The following is a 23,813-nucleotide window of genomic DNA, read 5'->3' as shown; positions in this document are numbered from 1 at the left end:
TCTAAAGAAACTACAATTACATAGTAGAATTTTCCCACTGTTGGTATCAAGCTAAAAGAGTGATTCTCACACAGGGGCATTTATGTACTTAGGGCACATTTGGCTGTCTGTTTTAAGTTGTCATACTGGCATCTAGTGGGTACAAAGAGGGTTGCTACTAGCAATCCCACAATTAACAAGATAGCTTTCCATCATAGAAAACTATCCTACCAATCTGGGCGGTGGTAGTGCACACCTTTAATCCCAGCACTTGGGAGGCAGAGGCAGGCGGATCTCTGTGAGTTCGAGGCCAGCCTGGTCTACAAAAGTTAGTGCCAGGACAGGATCCAAAGCTACACAGAGAAACCCTGTCTCAAAAAAAAAAAAAAAAACAAACAACAACAACAAAAATCTATCCTGCCAGACATATTAGTAGAGCCTAGAATAAAAAACCCTATCCCAGGATACATGACACATGCACACACAGATATATAACATCCCTGGAAGTCACTCAGGATTTCTATTATCTTAATCCACAGGTGGAATTTATGTGTTGAGGACCAATATGCCAATCACTTTGCTAAGTTATTATTGCATGTCAGTTCATGAGTATAGGGGCTAGAGGAATTGGAAAAGGGAAAATGGAGATGGAGAGGTACCAGGTACAGAAAAGCCCTGTAGTCCATGATACAGTATTTCTAGTGTTTCCTAAGACATGTTACCAACACATTTTAAGCGGGAGGATGACTTGATCAGATTTCAACTTTGAAAAGCTCTAAAGGAACAAGTTAATAGTATACAAGCAGCTATCTTGTCACCTGATACTTTATTTCTTCAGTTTCCTTCTTGGATCCTAAAGGTCTTCTCTTCTTCAGCCGTCCTTTAACTTCTGACACTCAGGAGAGCCAGTATTCTAATCAAATAACTTGTCATCAACCACTTTATTTTTAACATCTTGTGTGTGAGAGTATTGTGCCTATATGTGCATTTGTCTGCATATACCTATGTGCACCATGTGTGCACCTCATGCAGATAAAGGCCAGGAGAGGGTGTTGTTGGATCCCCTAGAACTGGAGTTACAGATGGTTGTGAGATGCCATGTGGATGCTGAGAATTGAATCCAGGTAATCTGGGAGAGGAGCCAGTGCTCCTAACTGCGTAAGCCATTTTTCCAGCCCAGTTATTACTTTGTTAGGGATTAGTTTATATTCCTGTTTCACAGGTTCTGAAATAAACCTTACCCACTGTAGTTTTTCCAATGGTCAAAGAAGTCTTTCTGTGCTTGACTAATGAAAGATTTTTACAGGATAATGTGTGCTTCATGGTTTATTACTATGTAAAACAGGCTATCCAAAATTCCAAATATTTTCTTTAAAGACCTTTTTTTTTCTAACAAAACATGTCTCCTTTCTTTTGCTAGGAATTAAAACAGGACATCTCAAGCTTTCGTTATGAAGTACTTGACCTTTTGGGAAACAGAAAACAACCAAGAAGAAGCTTTTCCACTAGCAGTGCTGAATTCTCTCCAAGGGATGATACCCATGATGGCCATGGTGGGGCACGGGCCAAAACTAAGAGCGTCTCTTTCAATTTAGGCTGCAAGAAAAAGACCTGCCACGAGGGACCTCTCATCAGAACCATGCCAAGAGCCAGTGGTACTCACCAGAAGTCAAAATCAGAGTCATCAAGCAAGCGATCCTTCATGGGCCCCTCTTTCAAGAAACTGGGTCTCTTATTCTCCAAGTTTAGTGGTCAGACCTCTGAACCTACTTCAGAGCCAATGTACACCATCTCCGATGGCATTGCCCAGCAACATTATATGTGGGAGGACATCAGATATTCTCAGATGGAGCAAGGGAAGGCAGAGGCCTGTTCTAAAAGCGAAATGAACCTTAGTGAGGTAGAGTTAGGTGAAATCCGGGGTGCTGCTGGGAGGAGTGAATGCCCCCTAGCCTGTTCCAGCTCTCTTCACTGTGTATCCAGAATCTGCTCCTCCAATTCTAAACTTTTAGACTCATCAGAGGATGTGTTTGAAACTTGGGGAGAGGCTTGTGACTTGCTCATGCACAAATGGGGTGATGGACAGGAAGAACAAGTTACAACTCGACTCTAACTCAAGCCCTCCGTCATCTGTTCTGGAATTCAAGAGAACATTTGTAATTCCTCATTCTCAGAGGTGACCGGAAATATGGTTCCCTCATGGTCCCCCGCCAAGGAGTGGAACTCTTATTATTTGCCGTCTTTTATAGCCACATTCTTCATGTTCTGTTTTGCTGTTATTATAATTTGCCTTTTTATATCTATAAATTCTAGATCCATCTTGAACCCAACGGAATGGGAATTACCCCAGTCAGCAGAGATGCAGTTGGGTGCTTAATCCCTTTGCTTTGCTGTTCTTATCCTTGCCTCGTTGAAGCTCCTGGTGCCATTTTGCTACCATAGCTGCCGCACAGATTCCTGACTTTCCTCAGGATCACACACCCATCTCCCCACAGAGCTGAGGGATATGGTCCACAGTCCCTACCAGCTATCAGATAAGGCAAATCAACGTGCCTGTCTTTGTTGCTCTTCAGTGCTATACGCTGCCCATGCTGGTTCAATGAACACAATGAACAGCATGAAAGGGAGACTGGACTCCAAAGAATTCTCAGCTTGTGGTTTCTAGGTAGACCTGGCCTTTCTGTTTTGTTTTAAGACACCATAACTTCTAATTGTGAGGACTGTTGAGGTTTCGTTTCTTAAAGTTGTGTAAGTTTCTTAAAGTGTGCCAATGAGATATTTACTCTACAGCGTGCGCCATAGCTAATAATTTAGCTGCTTTGCTTTCCCGTGTTTGTATATTTTGGTTAACTTGTACATTTTAAATTTTGAGAGTGTCAAATTTAGTATTTAGGATGTGTACTTTTTTCCAAAAAAAAAAATTCTTCTACTGCATTCTAACGAATAGTTACTACAGCTCAAACATTGGCAAGAAAAAATATAATTAGCTGGTATATTTATAGGGTCCTATCTACTGTGGATAGTTTTAATCATCATTGATATAAAGGCATTTCTAAGACTAAAGACTGGATTTGAAATATTTTTTATCAGAAAAAAATGACATTTTACTGAGGTATTTAAATATAGGGGGGAAAAGAGCACCTCAATTTAATTAATTGCTTTCTGGAAAGAAAACCTAGCAGACACAATTTTAGGTTCAGATAACCTAATTCAGGTTGCAGCTGCAATACCCACTGGAGGCCAGTGGAGTCTGCATGTGTGAACTGTTAGAGATCTAATGTAATAATCCTAGTGGATTCGTAGAACTCAATTCTGCCTTCAAAGAAAGCTATATTTACACATTCAAACTCTTTCCCATAGTCCAGGAGTACTTACTTACAAGTTAAAATGAAGTTAGGATGAATTTGGTAGCCATTTTAGGATTGACATCCACTAAACAATGGCCTGCTGAGCAAGCATAGTTTTACCATCATATGTGTTGTTTGTGGAGATTAACAATTTATATGGTAGAAAAGTAAAACTGTTCATTGGGCACCACCTGTTCTTTTTAACTGTCAACACCAACAAGAATCCATCTACATTCTTGTGTAATGTCTGCTGGATGTGAAATGAGGAGTTATTAATGTAAATGTGTCTGTAAACTTGCTTTTGACAGTGTAGTTTATGTTAAACTGACTTTCCACCTCTATCCCTAGTATTGGTGAATGATGGTAAAACTGTTTCTTGTGGAAATTAGCCAAATCACGGAAAAGGGAGGCAGGAAGTGGTGAGGAATACAACTCAGATACACAGAAAAAAATAATTACGACAGCAAAATGAACCAACACACATTTGGCAAGGGTCTGTTCAAAAATAATCTTAGTCTTATCTGAAGTGCTCATATATTCAAATCCAACTGCTGCCCTACTTTACTGAGGGACTGTCACAAATAGCTCCAATACTGAGACAGATTACTTTCTAAAAGGAAGAGTTCTAAAGTAATTTCAACATTTCCAACTGTAAAATTTAGTCTTAATGATAAATTAACCTACTACAACCGTAACTCACAAAACCACCAACAAAGTCAATATATAAGCATATAGTAAAAACATCTTTCTCACAAATATATGGACTATTAACAATCTATGTGTAACTGTTCTAATGGTCAAATCAGTAGAAAGCCATGAAATCATGTTCCAAAGCAGTCTTCTCTCAGTTATGTTCTGGACAGCCATTCTCTCCTGTTGAAGACACTAGTGCCATATTTCTTGGGCTTAAGACTTCATTAGCTATGTTGAGGCCTCATTTAGGATAAAGGCTGCAACTAAACAGTCATTATCCGAAGTTCCATGTTGGTGATAGCAACATTTTTATCAACAACTTTCTACCCTGTTACAGTTTAAAAACATTTCAGGGATGGAGAACTTTCCTAATAGTCAGTCCTGAGTTCTGTTCCTGGTACCAATTTTTAAAAGGTGGAGGGCTGGAGAGATGGCTCAGTGCTTAAAAGCACTTGCTCTAATAGAGGACCCAGATTTTATTTCCAGCACCCACGGGGCAGCTCAATCTGTAATCAAAATGCATCCTATTACTTCCCAAGATGCTTTGTTACCCTTTGCAACTTAAAATCAACTTGCAGCATGCTTGGAGTAGTGGTAACTTTACAAAAATATAGTGCCTCCTAAGAAAAATTTAAAGGACAACATACTTAAGTAGAGAATCTCCACAGATTACAGGACAATCAAGATTTAACCCCTGAAATCCTGGTGTTGGAACAACGAAGTACATCAAGAGTTCCTGTGGCCTAAGATCTAAACAAACTGAGAACTGTCGTTCTAAATCTTAGGTAATCCAAAAGAAACATTTTATTGTGTACAGGTTCTGGCAAGTGGGTTGTTAGCAAGGAGGAGTAACAGAAAAGGCAAACAAACAACAAAAAGGTAAACAACAAAAAAACTGCTGAAGATTCTACAGGAAGAAAATGGAAGGTAGAATTTTGGACTCAACATTCATAGCAGCTGATGTAGTGAGATGAGGCTCAAATAGAAATACGAAATCAGCTAGCTGAATTCTAGGTCATCTGAAAAATACAATGTCCACAGTAGGTGCTTCCATACAAGATCTAATCATTTTATTTAAAATATAGCTTCATCAATCCCATAGCACTACACTTCCACAAACAAGGCGCTTAGTTGCCTGGAGTCGATCAAAAGACAACTGCACCTGACATATTTAGGAAGGAGAAGCAGAGTTTAAATGTTTTTCATCAATTCTACAAGCAATGGCACTATAATCAATGCTAGTGTGGGTACACAAGGAGAGTTCTAAACCCAGGCCATCAACCTCATTAGTTTACTCAATGTTAAAGGGAATAGAATTTCCTAAAGTACTAAGTTTAGACTTAGCTATTTGAATCCTCCCCCCCTTTAAACACAGTATGACCATGGTCTCTTATTTCAATGGTACAACAGTAACAGACCTTGTCCAGATCATTTCGGTTCAGATAAGACTAAGTACAACCTTTCCAAGGAAAACAAATGGATATGTTTTTATTGCTTTTCATGTGTATACTAGAGGTAATAATCAAGAAGAGAGAAATATTTTAACTGCTTACAGATTCTGCTTCTTCAGTAATTTACAAAATGGGGATAGAGAATTTCTTCCTAGTCAAAATAGTGAATGCAATTTGGAGCTACAGACTTAACAGTTGATAGGAGAGAGAAAAACTAGAAAATAGAGGCTATGCTTGATAAATTTTCTCAGTGTAGTCAGTGATCCCTTGCACATCATCATATAGAAAAATGTTTGTGTCAAAAGTAAGGTTATAATTATATCTCCTGAGTTTAATTTATGAAAGAAAAATTTCAGTGTTTGTACAAATGGCACTTTGACTCTGCAGATTATTTTAAAAGCTAAAACCTCTGAGTAATTACTTTATTTAAATATTTTCTGTAACAAGTGCAAAGTTAGTGTCAACCTGAAATGTGTGAAAAAGAATCCTGTATAATAATTTTGTGTGTTTTTAGCTCCAGTATAAAGAAAAATAAAGCATTTACTTCCCCTCCCACAAAATGTATGGCTACTTAGAAATAAGATGTTTTGTTCCTCCTTTTCCAGTGTAATCATTTATACCTATTAATAAATGTTGATGGACAGCATTGGGTTTCGCACTATAATTTAACCAGTAGAAAACACTAACAGACTACTGTAGTACAAAATAATTTGAAAAGTATGACTGAAAATCAATATTATTTGAATAGTTCTATGTAAAAGGCCATTACTATTAAGGGTTGAAATAGTAAAACTGAAAATGGTCCACTCACCTCAATTAATTTCAACTATAAATTTTGACCATGTACTTTACAAAAGTAGTCTTACACAGAGCTAGTGAATATCCTTGAGAAGTATAAAATTTTAAGAACTCAATTAACTATTGATAGGCTTCCCCAACCTTCTACATGTCTTAGCAAGATCTGTCTGGACCTTATAACTACTCTAAAATCTTATTTTCAATATTTAAGACTTTTTAATTGATACTTTTTCATACAATATATTTTGATAATAGTTCCCCACCCCAATTCCTCCCAGATCCTTCACAGTACCCTACGCACCAACTTTGTTCTTTCTCTCTTCAAACCAAGCAAGACAACAAAAATAGAAACATTAAAATTCTGAACTCTTACTAACTTCTGAAGTCACCAAGGCATTGTTTTATGAAACTTTTCTAGCACAAGGTGAAAGTAGAGAATAGTAAATACAGTGGACCTAAGCTTTAACTCCAAAGTAGTTTTAGCAAACAGTAGTTACCTAAGCTCAAGTGCATCTTTTCCTGAAACTACATTTTTCACATGTTCCTCACAAGTCTTATGAGGAAAACTCTTTGATAGTTCAGCTAAAAGACATATAGGTATTCTAAGTCAAGTTGCTTCCATCAGAATCTAATATTCTATAAGCTGGGGGTGGGAGGGAACAGGAGATTGTCTTTCACTATATTAGTTCTCTTACATTCTTAAACTTTTATTGTAAGAGGAAAAGAAAATGCTTCAAAGATGTATCATGTGCAATGGACTAAATCTGCCCCACAGTTAGAAAAGCCTAGATTCAGTTCAAGCTCTACCACCCTCCCCAACACATCATTTTGTTATTCATATAGATTTACATCTGAATTAAGTTTTGAAAGTCTAGTATTCACATTAAAATATGATTTGTTTGCTTACATTTTTATCCAAAGATAATTAAATGGTTATGGCTTGATTATAGACTCCAAGGAAATGAAACGTTTGAAATTAACAATTCTTAAATTTCAACAGTAAAATAGAATATTTTCATCTTCTCTTAATTAAGGAGAGACACAATTAGTTTTGAGAATAAATACACACAGCTTAAAATGAATCCTTCTTCTTGCTGTGGAAACTACTTAAGATTTCTGCCTTTAGCATAACCAGATTTAATCAGAAAAGAAGTCCCAAACCTTTGTTTCTCCTCCCAATAATTCAAAAATTGCTACTTGGTTAACAATAAAGAGGAGATCAGCTTTTGTAGTATCAAGGAAAACTAAAGAGGTAAAATGCAAAAGTTAAGACTTAGGAAAGCTCCATCAGCCAAGTGCTTGCCAGAGAAGCTTGAGGATCTGACTTTGATGTTCAAACACCCATGTAATGAACCAGATATGGTAGTGTACATTTCTTTTTCCAAAAGGTGGTGACAGACTGATCCCTGGACAACCAGCCAGCCTAGCCTAATTATTGAGTCCCATGTCCCCAAGACTGTCTCAAAAGAAAAAGTTTCTGAAGAGTACTACCAGAAGTCGTATTTCAAGCCTCCACATGCATGCACAGACAGGGATAAATATACCCATAACTACCCAAAAATGTAGCTTGCCAGTGTTTCTGCTGTTTTGAGTTTTTAAATTACCAAGTTATTTGCTTCCTTTCTGGTAGTTATCTTCAGTAACTACTCCAGACTTGTGCAGCAATACAGGTTACTCTAACCCTACTGCAGCCTAACAACAAGAAAAGAAATTGACTGGAATATGTTGTGTAATGTTTTCACTCTTTTAGCTTTTTGAGGGTCCCACCACCCAGCTCCCAAATAAATCATACACAGAGGCTTATTTCTTAGTTATGAACGCTCAGTCATACCTTGGCTTGTTTCTAGCCAGCTTTTTTTTTTATCTCCAATTATCTTCACTACCTTTTCCTTCTGGGCTTTTATCTTTCTTACTTCTGTATATTTTATTTTCCTTCTTACTTTTGGCTGGCTCAGTGGCTGGCCCCTAGTTTCCTCCTTTCCTTGTTCTCTTGTTGCTCTGCTCTTCCTTTCTTCGTCTATTTATACTCTCTGCCTGCCAGCCCCACCTATCCTTGCTTCTGCCTAGCTATTGACCATTCAGCTCTTTATGAGGATCATCAGGTGTTTTAGACAGGCAAAGAATCACAGCTTCACAGTTAAAACAAATGCAGCATAAACAAGTCACACACCTTAAAATAGTATTTCCAACATTTTCCTTTTTTCTTTCTAAACAAAAATGAAGTTTTAACCTTAACATAGTAAGACTGTATACAATAAGAACAATTATCAAGTAAAGATTACATGCACAATGTATTAAATTCCAATTCATTTGTTTCTAAAGGTAAATGTAAAGAAAAATAATCTATTCCATCTCAGTAAGTCCACAATTTTATACCTAACTAAATTGCTATCATAGGTATGAAAACTGAAACTATAACTATCTAGTCTTCAACTCCATCAAAGGCACCAGAAGAAAACAATATTACTTAAAAAAACAAAAATGGATTGCAGACGACTTCTAAAAAGTCTATAAATGACATAGACATCTGACTGCCTGGACAGTCACCCAAAGTTCCTTGGCATAGTTGGGGCCATCTTCAGCCTACAAGCCAATACGATCTCACAGACTTTTCAATGAAGCAGGAAATTTGGCAGACTGTCCCACTGGCAGTTTTCCAGTCACTTTCCTCTGTGACCTGCAGAATGTCTGACAGTTTTTTCTGTGAGTCAAAAACCCTGAAGATCATCCCACCTTTTTCAGTCTGGCAAAGTTCACTGGTGGTGCCTTTCCTGTGGGTTCTGCATGTCCAGTTTATACAACATACTGTCAAGCAGTCCAAGAAAGAGCAGCTTCTTGCCCAAATGGCTAATCTTGCCACAATGACAGCAAACTCCAAAAGGAATTTCTTTAATACCCATCATCTCTGAAGTAAATTGGTGCTGTCAGGAGCATATGTGTCTCATTGTCATGTAAAAGCTTAAATTAAAAAAAAAACATTTAAAATGCCATATACTGTAGATCTTTGAAAGGTTGGAAGGCCATCTATCCAAAATCAAACTATGTATGATCTGGAAAGCATACCTAGCACATATCTACAAATTTGATTGTTATGGATGAATTAACTACTGACCTGTGTTTTATTATCCTAAATAGTTTGTAATGCAATGATAGCTTTCAAAAACTAGAATTTTACTTTACATTTTTAAATGAACTACCTAGATACAATACCTTAAACAAGAACAGAAACATATATACAATATGTTGTAACAAAAATAGCCTTAAATACTTAACATACAAAAATCCTTTAAACGAGCAGAAACACATACAATATGTTGTAACAAAATAACCTTAAATATTTATAAATGTATGAAAATCCTTTAAAGAGTAGAAATTATATGCTATAACAAAAATTACCTTAAATTTGTATTAATATACAAAAGTCCTTTAAACAAGAGGAAAAACATATACAGTGTAACAAATTTCAGCAGTGTAACAAAATTGGCTGAGTTTATCCTCATATACCAAAATACATGCCAATGCAAAATATTTGAGATAGTTATTTTATCCTATATTTCTACAGTAACCTAAATATAACAAACATCCATGACTAACAAAATAACCAAAGACCACCTACACCCCTTTTTCTCTGGAGAAAGTGGATGTTGTGTTCTCTAGACTGCTTCTTGTGGAATGTGGGCAAAGTACTTTTATGATCCCAAAAAGAAAATTTGAGATAATGGCCAAGTTGGAAAGACCAGTTATAACCTTTGTTGATAGCTATCATCTGTCAAGTTTCAGGAGCTCTCCCCAAATCAAACCAGATCCATATCAACCTGCAATGAATCCATAGCTTCTTGTTTCCAAAAAAAAAAAAAAAAAAAGCAAAACCTCTTCTCTAAAGGATTTTTGATTTCCATTTCATAAATACATTTATGTTGAGGTATTCTTAAGGTATCTAGGCTCGTTTATTTCAACAGCCTCTTTCAATTCCAGGTCTCTCAGCAGCTGTCCTTCGCTTTTCAGCAATCAAAAAACTCAAAATAAACACAATAACATACAGGATCCAGACTCCCTGTGTTTCCTATCTTTACATGGCATTTTTCTTCTACACTACTTGTACTGTCTTTTTAAAGACTTTACATTTTATTATTTTTAATCTATTTCTTCCTATGACTGCCTATACCCATTTTCTTTAGCCCAAGCACACTGTAAAACACACTAGAACCTGTTTAGAAGTTTTGTTTTGTTTTTCCCCCCAATCTGGACCTCTTTTACTGTTTATCTTTAGCCATTTTTGACTGCACAAGCAAACTTTAGATTGCTAAGCTACACCTGGATCCTCTACATGCTCTAGCAGCTGGCTCTGCCCACTCTCAGATCAGGTCGTGAGAGACAAACCCAAAGCTTGTGCCCTGTCTGAGGTTCCTGAGAACTGCTTTAAACCTTGCTAGCTATGGAAGCCAGAATTTGAGTTGTCACAAGCCTTTGTTTTTACTTGTTTCTAGTTTAGTGTTGCCAGCTGAACATTAGCACCTCTTAAAGGAGTTCTTTTTATTTTCTTTTTCAGCTTTCTCAGGCTCTAGATATATTTTTGAGCCCCGCGATGGAATGCCAAAATAACTGTGATGTTTTACTCTTTTGGCTTTTTGAAGGGCCCACCACTCAACTCCCAAATAAATCATACACAGAGGCTTATTTCTTAATTATGAATGCCCAGCCATACCTTGGCTTATTTCTAGCCAGCTTTTCTTATCTCAAATTATCTTCACTACCTTTTCCTTCTGGGCTTTTATCTTTCTTACTTCTGTATATCTTATTTTCCTTCTTACTCTGTGACTGGCTGGGTGGCTAGTCCCTAGTTTCCTTCTCTTGTTGCTCTTCTCTTCCTTTCTCCATTTTTACTCTGCCTGCCAGCCCCACCTATCCTTGCTTCTGCCTAGCTTTTGGCCATTCACCTCTTAATTAGGACCATCAAGTGTTTCAGACAGGCCAAGAGAGAGAGAGAGAGAGGAGAGAGAGAGAGAGAGCGCTTCAGTTAATCAAATGCCGCATAACCAAGTCTCACACCTGAAAATATTCTTCAACAGGAATACATAAGCAACATAAGCAATGTGGTTTAAAGTAGTAAATGTTGTATACCTGATTTAATAACAAGTTAAACTCATTACAAAATGGTTTAAATTTTTAAGGACAATTATCAAATTATGCTGCATCGATTGGTAATGAATGTACTTAAGACAAGGCAACATGTTGTGTAATGTATCATACTCCTTTGGCTTTTGGGGAACACACCACCAAGCTCCCAAATAAACCACATATGGAGGCTTGCTATTAGTTACGAGTACCTAGCCTTAGCTTGGCTTGTTTCTTGCCAGCCTGTCTTAAATTATCCCCAACTACCTTTTTGCCTCTGGGCTTTTATCTCTATTTCTATATCCTTTCTTCTTTCTCTGTGGCTTGCTGTGTAGCTGGGTGGCTGGACTGATGTTTTCCTCCCCTTGTTGTCATTCTCTCACCTCCCAAATTTCTCCTTCTATTGATACTCTTTGCCTGCTAGCCCCTCCCCCACCCCTGCTCCTGCCTCGTTATTGGCCGTTCAGTTCTTTATTAGGACCATCAGGTGTTTTAAACACAGTAACATAGCTTCAAAGTTAAACAAATGTGATGCAAACAAAAGTCACACACCTGAAAATATTCCCCAACTGCAACAATTTAAAGTTTGCAATAATAAAAGCATACAACAGAAAACTTATGGCAGAAGTGATCACTTCATAACCATATAAATCCCTGACCCATATTTTCAAACTGTGTCAATACATTCTAAAACACTCTTTAGAAACTTAGTGAAACAATGGCAGACAAATTGACTTAGTTTAGAAGTGTTGGGACACTCAAAACATCAGAGAATGGTTACTTAATGTTACATGAACCAGTGTTCCATCATCTGACTTGTTTCAGGGTCTTCCTTGAGCCATCCACACTGGACTACAACTATGTGACTGAGTCCGGCCTATAAGCCACTGATCCTTTTCCAAGCACTTGATTGCTGGAATTGCAGGTGTATACAACCTTGCTTACTTCTCACCCAATTTCCTTTATTGAAGGTTTCAGATGCCACTGTAGTTTTACCAAGAGCGAGCAAGAACAAAAACTCTAACAAGAGACTAGCAAGAACTTAGTTTTTTGTTTTCGGGTTTATTTATTTATTTATTTATTAAAAATTTCCATCTCCTCCCATCCTCCCATTTCCCTCCCGCCTCCCCTCACTCCCCCTCCCTCTCCAGTCCTAAGAGAAGTCAGGGTGCCCTGCCCTGTGGGGAGTCCAAGGCCCTTCCCCCTCCATCCAGGTCTAGGAAGGTGCGTATCCAGACAGACTAGGCTCCAAAAAAGCCAGTACATGCAGTAGAATCAAAACCCAGTGCCATTGTCCTTGGCTTCTCAGTCAGCCCTCATTGTCAGATTGTCAGCCACATTCAGAGTCCAGTCTGATCACATGCTCGTTCAGTCCCAGTCCAGCGTTTTAGTCAGCAGACTACAAAGGAAACTTGCCCAAATCATAGAGCCATATTTTTTTTTTTGCTATTATACACAAAAAAATGTACTGAAGTCGACAAACTCCAATTAGCAAGAACAATAAACAGCTAAAGAGGCAAAAAAAAGGAAAAATGGTAAATGTAGGGACTTCACCAGAACTATGTAAGATGGATTAGGTCTTTGTTCTCATTTTGGCAGGTGTTGGGGTCCATGTGCTGGGCTCTTAGGTCATAATGGTGCCTTGGTGTCTCCAACATGGCATCAGTTGTGCTAATGTCTGGGTGCCTGTTATATATTAAATATCAGAAAATACAAAAGTGAGAGAAATTTCTCACCCAATCACACAAGGATGCAGGGACCAGTCTGAACCAGGCAAGTCTTTCTAAAACACAATTCCACACAAAAGGATACCAGCACAGATAATAGGCAAAGGGCTGGTGTAATGATTTGGCATGAGATAGTAGTTCTTAAAATCCTAATTGCGAGAAATACTGGCCCATTTTCCCAAAGGCTGCTACTCCAGAATGGCAAGCTTTGCATTCTTCTAGCATAATCCTCTTCCCACATTCCCCATCCTATTAGCTAAGAAAGTAAAGTTTTATCTAATGTATATGCTGGGGTTTGAGATTAACGCCTTTTCTGATTGGAGGCTTGGACAAAATTGGCCTGCAATTTGCCAACTCTCAAAGTTCCAAGACAAGCAGGTGCTAGTTGCCAGCAATGAGAGAGGAGCCTAATGCCTCCTGCTTATCAGTGACTCTATAATGAGCTCTAAGCACACCTCATAATGAAAATTGGCCATAATGATTTATTTCTTGCAGAACCTAAACCAAAAATCCCAACTAGTACTGTGTCCATTATGAAGTAGAACTCTAATATACTGATTCATTCAGAACTTACTAGTTCAATCATCTTGAGAAGGGCAGACTGAAGACTAGGTATCCTTCTTTGTAATGTATTCCATTCTAGCAGTTTAAGTACCTCATGCCTTAATGTCTCAAATATTTTGCTGTTCTGTTTGGTTTGGCTTGGGTCTGGTACGTAGCTCAAGAGTGAAAGCTAAGATTTATTCAGAAGCAAAATTAACCTTTAAAACAAGGTGTTATTTAGAGTCAATGCATGGACTCAGTGAATAAAAACACTTGTTGCCAAATTTGACTCAATGAGTTCAATCCCTAGAACTCACAGATTAGAAAAAAGAACAGACTCCCACAAGTTATCCTCTAACCTACACATGTGTATAGATAACAACACTCACCCAACACACATACACACACACCTTAAAGAAAACTTAAAAATTAAATGATACTATTTGTAAACACATTTTGTAGTAATCAAAGAATATTTTTGTTGCCATGTGTCTGGTAAACAAAGTACTTGGAACAAATTAAGCTCCAAAGGGCTGGTCAATAGGCAACTTGTTTGGATACACAAAGGTCAGAGGTTAAAAGGGATAATGGAGTATGTCTCATAGACAGCCACAGACAAGAATGCTTTGAGAGAGAGTGCATACTTGGAAACACAAAATGCCAAGACATAACAAATGCTGACTTACAGAAAATAAAGCAAGAAACCAAAGTTTCTTAAGGAGGCTAACAGAAATATGCTAACTCATACTCATGCTCTAGTGTGTCCATCATCCCTTTCTTAGACCATATGCTTAAAATCTGTTTTAAAATATCTTCAATAAACCTTGACTGTGCCTTAAAAATATTAGTAGTGTTGAGGAAGGGAAGATAGATAAAAGAATGTATGTGCTGCGAAAGCAAAAAGCAGACTATTGGGGTGGGAATGTATAAGGGGCCAGGGAGACAGGAGAGGACAGCAGAGAAGATGCAAATAGGAGGACCAACAAAAACAAATTGTTTTTAAATGCCATAAGGAAACCTAATACTTTCTTGGCTAACTAAATAATTTCAATTAAAAAAAAGCTGAATAGAACATTATCAGCAGAAAAGAAAGATATGCTAGTATTTACTGCTATGGGGCTGAAATTAAATAATATTTTAAGTGGTCTTAAAATTATTTCTCACCAATTCAAGCTATAAATTCATTCTTTGTAACCACAATGTCTGCAGAAACATGCGGAAACAATCAAACATCTGGTATCCTCTTTGTTGCAAAAAGAAAACTCCACTCATTTTGGCAATTTTAAATGCTAGTTTTTATTTACTGCAAATTGTGCAAAGGACACTATAATACTGTGCAGTAGGACAGTTATGTAAATCCAGTATTAAACAATACCATATGCGGCAAACGTAAAGCAGAACACCATGTGCTTTCAAAACTTATTAATATCAGACTACAATTCAGTTCTGACAATTCTTAAAGAAATCTCATTTAATACAAACAAATGCTTAGGAGCATAGGTTCTTGTTTTTTTCTGTTTCTTACATTTCTCGAAAAGTGGAAATCATTATCAATTTCAAATAGTCGATTAAGATGCACCATATCTTAAGAAAACAAGTTGTATGTTTTCTTTCTTTTAGCAATTGGCACCATCAGTTAATACAATGTTCACAATCTGGCTAACAGAAATCTGCCTACAATGAAATTACTCATTATAGGCACTAGAAGTACATTCATTTCAATTTTCTTATTCATAACAAATTGATATTCCCTTGTTTTAAAGAAATATTTTACTTCAAAAGTAAAATAATTTTAAAGACATACAATACTCAACATTTTTACCACCTACACCACTTAAGAACTAATAAGACATTTATCAACCATGAAAGTAAAAATGGCAGCAAAGAATATTTCATATTGCCAAATTTTAATTCTGAGGTGTATAATGAGGTGTGTTAGGTAGAAGCATATAGTTAACTGGTCCAGAATTTATAGCACCATGCATTTGGGCAGAACCACCATATGCTGCACCAACTGGATGCCACATGGCAACACCGGGATAATCTGATGCCACAGGAATGCAAGGATCAAAACCTGGTAAAGTTGACCCATAGGGATCTGCCATTACTGGATAATAGACTGCTCCATGAGGGACAGGTACGGCATCAGCAACGGGAAAAGTATCTGAAAGGAAAAAGGTTATATATATATATATAAATACACACACACACACACACACACACAGAGAGAGAGAGACATACACTCTCTATCGTAAAAACTCACTAAATATAAATGAATACTCATACAAGAACAATTAAATATATTATTAATTATAAGAAAGAACACAAGACCTGTCAGCAAGGCTGCTCAATAGGTGGAGATGCTTGCTGAAAAGTCTGACATTCTAGTGAGCAACATGGGAGGAAGCTGACTCCTTTCTTGGCTGTCCCCTGAGCGCTGCATGTGAATCATGGCATGCACACATACATAAAGGCAGACATACATTCACACTCACACAAATGCACAAATAAATACATGTAATTCAAATATTTTTTAAAGATCACAGAGGCCAGAGAGATAGCTCTAGCACACAGGTTATACCATGAAAGACCTGAATAACAGCGCCCCCATTCAACACGAAGCAGTTTGAGAAAAAGCTGCACCATATTCCTAAATATTGTTCATAAATGTTCTTTTATACTTAAAGGGGGATGTGATATAGATATGAATAATTTGCATCAGTATGGATTTTAAGGTCAATTTTGTTATATGTATATATATTTCTAATTGATTAAGGTATTGTGATTGTATAGTTCATTTTTAAAATGTAATGTATTTAGGGAAATATAGGTTGTTAATAGATATTCATCAATAATAGTCAAGCTTTTAGTCATGTTAGTTAGATTTTCTAGATGTACAAAGATATATTTCAGATAGGCATTCTTCATATCTTTCAAAGACTACAGAATATGGCATTTTACATGTTTTAATAACTTAGGGCTTTTCATGACAATGAGACACATCTGCTCCTGGCAGCACCAATCTACTTCAAGAGGAAGATGGGCATCAAAGAGGCTCCTTATGGAGTTGGTTAGCCATTTGGGCAAGAAACTGCTCTTGCCTGGACTGTTGCATGAATTGGACACAGAGAACCCTCAGAGAGAGGACTGCTGAACTTGCCTAAAGGTGAGATGATCCTTTGGGGTTCCTGACTCATGAAAGAGTTTGCGAGGACAGAGCAGAAAGTGACTGAACTGTCTTTGAATTTTCCTGCTTCATGGAAATGTCTCTGGATACTATGGGCCGGTAGGCCAAAAAATGGATGCCCCAACGGTACAAAAAAACTTTGGGTGACAGTACAGGTAGCGAGATGTCTCTGTCATTTCTAGAGTTTTGGAAGTTGCTTATTTCTCGTTTACTTAGGTAATATTATATCCTTCTGGAGTCTTTGATGGAGTTGAAGAATGGATAGTTATAGTTTTCCTTAGTTATGATAAAAGATAAAATAGATATAAATATTGTAACTGTAATTCTTGCTTAATAACTGATTGGTTATATGTAATTTTACTATGTTAAAGCTAAAGCTTTTCTTTTTTGTTTAAACAGAAAAAGGGGAAATGATGAAGGAGGGTCATCTGTCTATGTGTTACTTTCATTGGTTAATAAAGAAACTGACTTGGCCCTTTGATAGGACAGAAAATTAGGTAGGCGGAGTAAACAGAACAGAATACCGGGAAGAAGGCAATGAATGAGGCAGAAGCCATGAGCTCCGACCCAAGATGGACATAGGTTAGAATCTTCTCGGTAAGGCACCACCTCGTGGTGCTACACATATTAAAAGAAATGGGTTAATCAAGAGGTGAGACTTAGCCAATAAGAGGCTAGAACTAACGGGCCAGGCAGTGTTTAAATGAATACAATTTGTGTGTTGTTATTTCGGGTGTAAAGCTAACCATGTGGGAGCCGGATGGGACGAAAAGCAAGCCTGCATGCCTCATCACTACAATGAAAGTAAATGTTACAGGTCAATATGGAGGTTTGAATGAGAATGGCCCCCAAAGGGTTGGTTATATATTTGAGTAGTTGGTATAGCTACTAGGACTATTAAAAGGGGATTAGGAGGTGTGACCTCCTTGGAGTTCCTCTCTCTCTCTCTCTCTCTCTCTCTCTCTCTCTCTCTCTCTCTCTCTCTCTCTCTCTCTTCTCTCTCACACACACACACTCCCAGAGCTACACGATGGTGGATCAGATGTAAGCGCTTAGCTACTGCTTCAGTGCCATGCATGAATGACTGTCATCATGTTCTCCACACCATGATGATCACAGACTAATGCTCTCGAACTGTAAGCAAGCTCCCAATAAATTCTTTTTTAAGTTGCCTTGGTCTCTCTTATGTCTCTTCACAACAATAGAAAAGTAACTAAGAAAGTCAAAGAATGAGATGGGGCTACAACTCTGGTGGAACTCGTGCCTGGAATGCATGAAGCCCTGTGTTCAATCTGCAGTACCACAAAAAGAAAGAACACATAAAATCTTCGTGTCATTTGTAAAGACTACTGGCTTCATTCATGGATCCTTTCAAAGAGCCTCAAGGATCACAAGACATCTACATATTATATTTTCAGAACTGATAGTCTAAAAGCATATGGATTTAATGAAATATCTGAAGATGAACTAATTATACACAATAAAATCCAAGTGACTTTCTTGCTAGCAATTTCATTATATACTCACCATTTGTTGATACTCCCGCCTGTGTGTCATCTGCCCCCGCTACATCACTGTACAAATGAGGAACACTTTGGTCTACAAGAGGTTGCTCAGTATACTCCGGATAACTCTCTACATGAAGCTGCTGCTGCTGAACATGTGGCACATAGACCATGGCGTGCCAGCAGTTATGATGATAGCACTGGAGAAGGAAGAGGTACAACTGAAAACTTGAAAGTCCTTATTGTTGTCTATTCTTAAAGTAGGAAAATCCCTAGCTTAAAGAAATAAGGTCTCAATTCTCAGGTGTTGTAACATCAGATATGGATCTTTTACACCACCTATAGCTCACATTTATACCAACTATAGCTATTATTTACACCACCTATAGCTCATATTTATACCACCTATAGTTCATATTTACACCTAGGATTAAATTTAGGTAATCATATGATGGAAACCAAACATATAAACAGACTTGTATACAAAGATATCACTTGTAACCTTATTTTTAAAGTAAAAACTACTGAAAAACTTAAGTATTCAATGGAGTTGAGATAATTATTATCTATCCATAGCAGAATACTACACAGGCAAAATGTCATGCTATCAAATATATAAAGACAAAAAAGCAGGCTGGAGAGATGGCTCAGCAGTTGAAAGCACTGACTACTCTTCCATAGGTCCTTAGTTTAATAGCCAGCAACAAGACGGTAGCCCACAATCATCTATAATGGGATTGAATGCCCTCCTCTGGTGGTGTGCAGACATAACATATAGAGCAATCATATACATGAAATTCATAAATAAATTGTTTTAAAAAGACAAAAAGGTACTCAAATTAAGATAAAAGATTAGAAAATTACATAATATGATGCAGATTTTTAAAAAATAAAAATTCAAAATCTATAAGACTGAGCAAAATTACTAATTCTCCTTTTCTTAGTACCTTACAAGTTTCCAAATATACTGTAATGAACACTAAAACACTATCACTTTTAATATAAGAAAGTGAAAAATGTGTTATCTATCATTCATCTCCTAAAAAGGAATATACTACAACCACCTTGTTTGGTTGATGGTTTTGTTTGTTGTTGTAGTTTGTTTTTTGAAAAGAGTTTCTATATGTTATTCAATCTACCTCTGCCCTCCTGAGCTGAAGTGATCCTTCCACCTCAGCTTCTTGAGGCACATATCATAATGCCTGGCTAGGAGAATTATTCTTAAATACCTCAGTCTTGTGAATTATATACCAAAGGTTCCATATGAGTGTAATGACTAAAGGGACAAGTAATTATCAAGTCTTAAACTACATTTGAAAAGATAGTATTAAAGAACAAATATATACCCTACTATTCTTAATTTAGGTGTATGTTAAAGAAGGCAGGTTTTCTCAGGGAAATTATAGCAATGGGCTATGAATTAACTGAAACATCTTGAAGAGACTATTAGTTTAATGTCATTTGCTAAATATTCATCTGTATCATTATCAGGAAATATGCTATCTAGTTATAGGTTACATTAGTTAGAAGTGAAATGTATTTAAAGGGGAAAAATTATCCCTGGCTCCACAAGTACCTATACCTCTCAAACTCAGGTAGGTGTTTGGCAAGATCTAAAGTTAGTGCTTTAAAAGGTTATTTAAATGTCTTTGAACTAAGTCTGATTTTCACACAGAATATAGAAATAACTATAAAATATTAAGTAAACAATGAATCACTCATTCATTCTGGGCATATACCACTGAAGGGCTGGTATATAATGCTAAATATGAAGCATAACCTAATACATATGAAGTTGTGTTGCTTAGAATCTAGTCCTTACTCTCTTCAACTGAACACTATTTCATAGTAAGACAAACTGGGACATGCTAAAGAAAACTGACCAACATCATCTTCAGAGATTTCCTGAAAGGTATAAGACCTTTTTAGACATTCAGAGTATGGCTTGTAAAGTTCAAAAATCTGATTTGTCAAAAAAGATTGATACAGTATTATTCCTACCTGCAATCCAAGATTGAAATAGTACTGCAAAACTTTTGTATCTAAAACAAAACAAAACTTTTATTAGATTGACACAAGCAATTTAAATTATCACTTAAAAGCATTTCCCTGCACATTACTAAAGTAGATATAGTCATAGCCATCTCACACACTACCACCACTTTCAATTCTATTTTAAAGGACTATTTTTTTTTCACTTGGCATAGCTATGATCATTTTGTGACACAAGATTTAATCACTCAACACAAATTTCATTTCTGTTCTTAGTATTAGACTGATGCTACTAAGATGCCATTCTGTTACTAAGAAAATAGCTAGAAAAGGCATTTTCTTGTTTGTCTTGAAATGAAAATTTTTACTACAACCACACATCAGTTGCTAGCACTACTACACAGCACAAACTGCTGCTCTACTAATGCTGAGGAGTGATGCCCACTGAAGAAACTTGGCATACTCACCTTGTTTTGGTTTATCATAACACACTACCACCAGAACTCCAAAGAGGGGACAGTAACCAAGGCAGGTGAAAATGAAGTAAAGCCTAAAAATGATAAAACTTCTCCAAGAATATAACTCAAATAGTTCATAAATTAACCAAAACCAGATGTACAGCAGAAGAGAGAAAGTTTGCAACATTCTTGTTTTTGTTTGTATTATTTTAATGTGTGGAATGGACCCCAAGGCCTTGGAAATACTAAATAGAAATTCTACCACTGAGCAACATCTTTCATCCCTATTCTGAGTATTTTAATAGAATCCGTAAGTGTATTTAACTTGACTGACCTAGGTCCATTATAAATATAGCCCAAATTCCACTAACAAGATGAATTTGTGGAAAATGTCTCTTTCATAAGCTATAGCCTTCCTATGGAAATGCATTCATTTATTGCTATTTTGAAAGAGTCAGTTTAGATTTTGACTAATATATAGAGGTATAAAGCCAGATGCTCAAGTTAAAGAATATGAGAATAATAGGAAGTAAATTCTCCAGCACACATAAACATGAACACAAAAACCATACCAATGTTTATGGCAGTATCATTAACAGTCAAAAGCAAAAACAACCCAAATCCCCATCAACTAATAGATAACGAATGTGGCATAACCATACAATGAGTGTTATTCAACTATACATAGTGTGAAGTACTGGTACCTATATACAAGAAGGATAAACCTTTACAAACATGCTATTATTCACAAAGGCCAAAATCTGAAACTAGCCTAAATACCTATTGATAAATGAATGGATAAAGAAAAGGTGGTATATATACACAAGTCTAATTCAGCCATAAACAATAACAAAGTCATTACATCTATTGGAAAATAGATGGCACTACAGATAGTATGTGAAATAAGCCAGACTCAGAAAATGTTTGCTTTCATATGGCAAATCTGGTTTTAAAGGTATCTTTTAGAACTCTATTTCTTTGTGTGTGTGTGGGGGGGGATTTCAAGACAACATTTTCTGTGTAGCCCTGGTTCTCCTGCAACTCTCCCTTGTAGATCAGACTGGCTTCAAAAGCAAGAGATCTACCTGATTCTGCCTCCCTGGAATTAAAAGCATGTGCCACAACACCTAGCCTAGAACTCCTTATCTTTATTTATTCATGCCAAGGTTAACACCTTACTACCAACTGTATTTGATGCACTAAAAGAACAAAAGTAGGAAATGAAATATCAAAGTACCAGAAAAGTGATTATGACAGAAAACCTCGAAAATGAGGGTGAGAGGAAAACAATAAAGACTAATGGGTTGGGAATAATGAATCACCACATATTGTCTCATGTGAATCTAGATTTAACTACATATAAATGTATAAAAAGACATGAAAGCAGAGGGAACTATCTAGAAAAAAGAACCAGTGGAGGCACCAAGTATGGGGGATGAGAGTGGGAATATGAATATGGTCAAAATATAATAATATACAGTACAAAAATGTCACAATGAAATTCATTATATTATGGTACAGTGATACAAAATTTCATAGTTCCAGCCTTACAAAATCCCAGCACAGAAAGTAGAAAATAGATATGTAATTCCACCACTAGTTTAAGGGCTAATAGTGCTAATAGCTTCTAGTCAGTTTTCTTTAGTAATGTGAACCCTGGTAGGCTACCACACTACAGAGCAGGCTCCAATCCTAAATAGCAGCTTGAGTAACACAAACTGGATTCTATGAGCAAAGAAGAAAAAAAGAAATCTCAAGATTGTGTGGAAAGGGATGGAAGGTTGAGAGGTGCTAAGGAGAGAACTTAAGGGGCATGAATATGTTCAAAAGACATTTTATGAAATTCTCAAAGAATTTACAAAATATTTTAAAAGAGTACTGGAATATTCAATTAAATACTAATCATAGAAGAAAAACCAAGTGAATCCCTAAAGAACATAGATGAACTCAAACACTTGTGCACAGTTTAAGAAGCACTGTACAAGTTACACACTGTACTGATTACATTTATGTGTAAAACTAATCTATGATAGAAAACAAAATAGCTGAGCAATGATGATATCTAGGAAAAAATAAAAATACACGAATATGCACATTCAGGAAAAAAATTGTTTAACCAAAAAAAAATTAATAAAAAAACCCCAAAGTGTTGAGACAATGACAATATTTTACAACTCAATTGGTAATGAGCTACATAACTTTTGATTTTGTGTTGTAATGAATACATGAAAACAAATATTAAATTACAGAATCTTTCAAGACATGAATACATTGTACAATAATTAAATTATTGTACAGTGATATAATGTTTAATTAAACATTCTATTTTGTTTTTCAAAAGAGGGTTTCTGCTTTGCTTTGGAGGCTGTGTGGAACTCGCTCTATAGACCAGACTGGCCTCAAAGTCACAGAGATCCACATCCACCTGCCTCTGCCTCCTGAGTGTTGGGACTAAGGGGGTGCTGAGTGCTAGGATTAAAAATGTGTGCCACCCCCCGCCCCCCGAGTAAATAAACATAGTCTTCACTACAAATATTCACCATTCCCTTGTGATAAGAACATTTAAAACCTTTTCTTACTTATTTTGAAATATAAAATATATACATCCTACTGTGCAAATAGAGCACCAAAACATAGTCCTTATATATGTAATTCTGTACCTAATGACCAATCTTTCTTAATTTACCGTCATATATTCTTCTCAACATCTAGGGATTAATATCCTATTTTGTATTTCTATGAAATAAAGCATGTTTTCATGCTTCTCAAATAAGTTGAGGCATATAATATTTGTCACTTTTTACCTGGCTTATTTTACCAAATATTGTGTATGCTTTCTAGATTAATACACCAATGAGAGGATTTTGTCTTTTATTTATATGTGAAAAATATTCCCTTGTGTATATATACACATTTTCATTATCCTTTATGGTTTGGGAGGTCTACTGATAAATACAATTCACCTTTAAAGCTATCAAAACCAAGACGGGTTAATTTCCAGTCACATGGACAAAAGGA

The 23,813-nt window shown here is 36.5% G+C and overlaps 2 protein-coding genes across 3 annotated transcripts in view; one reads left to right on the top strand and one right to left on the bottom strand.

Annotated features, from left to right (window-relative positions):
- Trpc5 (transient receptor potential cation channel subfamily C member 5) overlaps positions 1 to 2,092 on the top strand; it is a 132,209-nt gene extending 130,117 nt beyond the window's left edge. Inside the window, exon 10 of the mRNA XM_038316885.1 lies at positions 1,400 to 2,092. Within this exon, the coding sequence (XP_038172813.1) occupies positions 1,400 to 2,092 (693 nt within the window). The remainder of the gene's footprint in view (positions 1 to 1,399) is intronic.
- A 12,859-nt stretch (positions 2,093 to 14,951) lies between these two features.
- The window catches only part of LOC119804674 (putative bifunctional UDP-N-acetylglucosamine transferase and deubiquitinase ALG13), a 35,326-nt gene continuing 26,464 nt past the window's right edge, over positions 14,952 to 23,813 (bottom strand). For both annotated transcript variants that reach the window (XM_038316219.1, XM_038316220.1), the window contains 3 exons: positions 20,347 to 20,387; positions 18,368 to 18,545; positions 14,952 to 15,817 (listed from right to left, as the gene is read on the bottom strand). In XM_038316219.1, coding sequence (XP_038172147.1) covers positions 15,561 to 15,817; positions 18,368 to 18,545; positions 20,347 to 20,387 — 476 coding nt within the window. In that variant the 3' untranslated portion in view covers positions 14,952 to 15,560. The remainder of the gene's footprint in view (positions 15,818 to 18,367; positions 18,546 to 20,346; positions 20,388 to 23,813) is intronic.

This window comes from Arvicola amphibius, chromosome X, assembly GCF_903992535.2.
Source record: "Arvicola amphibius chromosome X, mArvAmp1.2, whole genome shotgun sequence".
In the NCBI taxonomy this organism is placed as follows: domain Eukaryota; kingdom Metazoa; phylum Chordata; class Mammalia; order Rodentia; family Cricetidae; genus Arvicola; species Arvicola amphibius.
The sequence above is the reverse complement of the archived record's forward strand: the minus strand, read 5'-3'. Positions and strand labels throughout refer to the sequence as shown.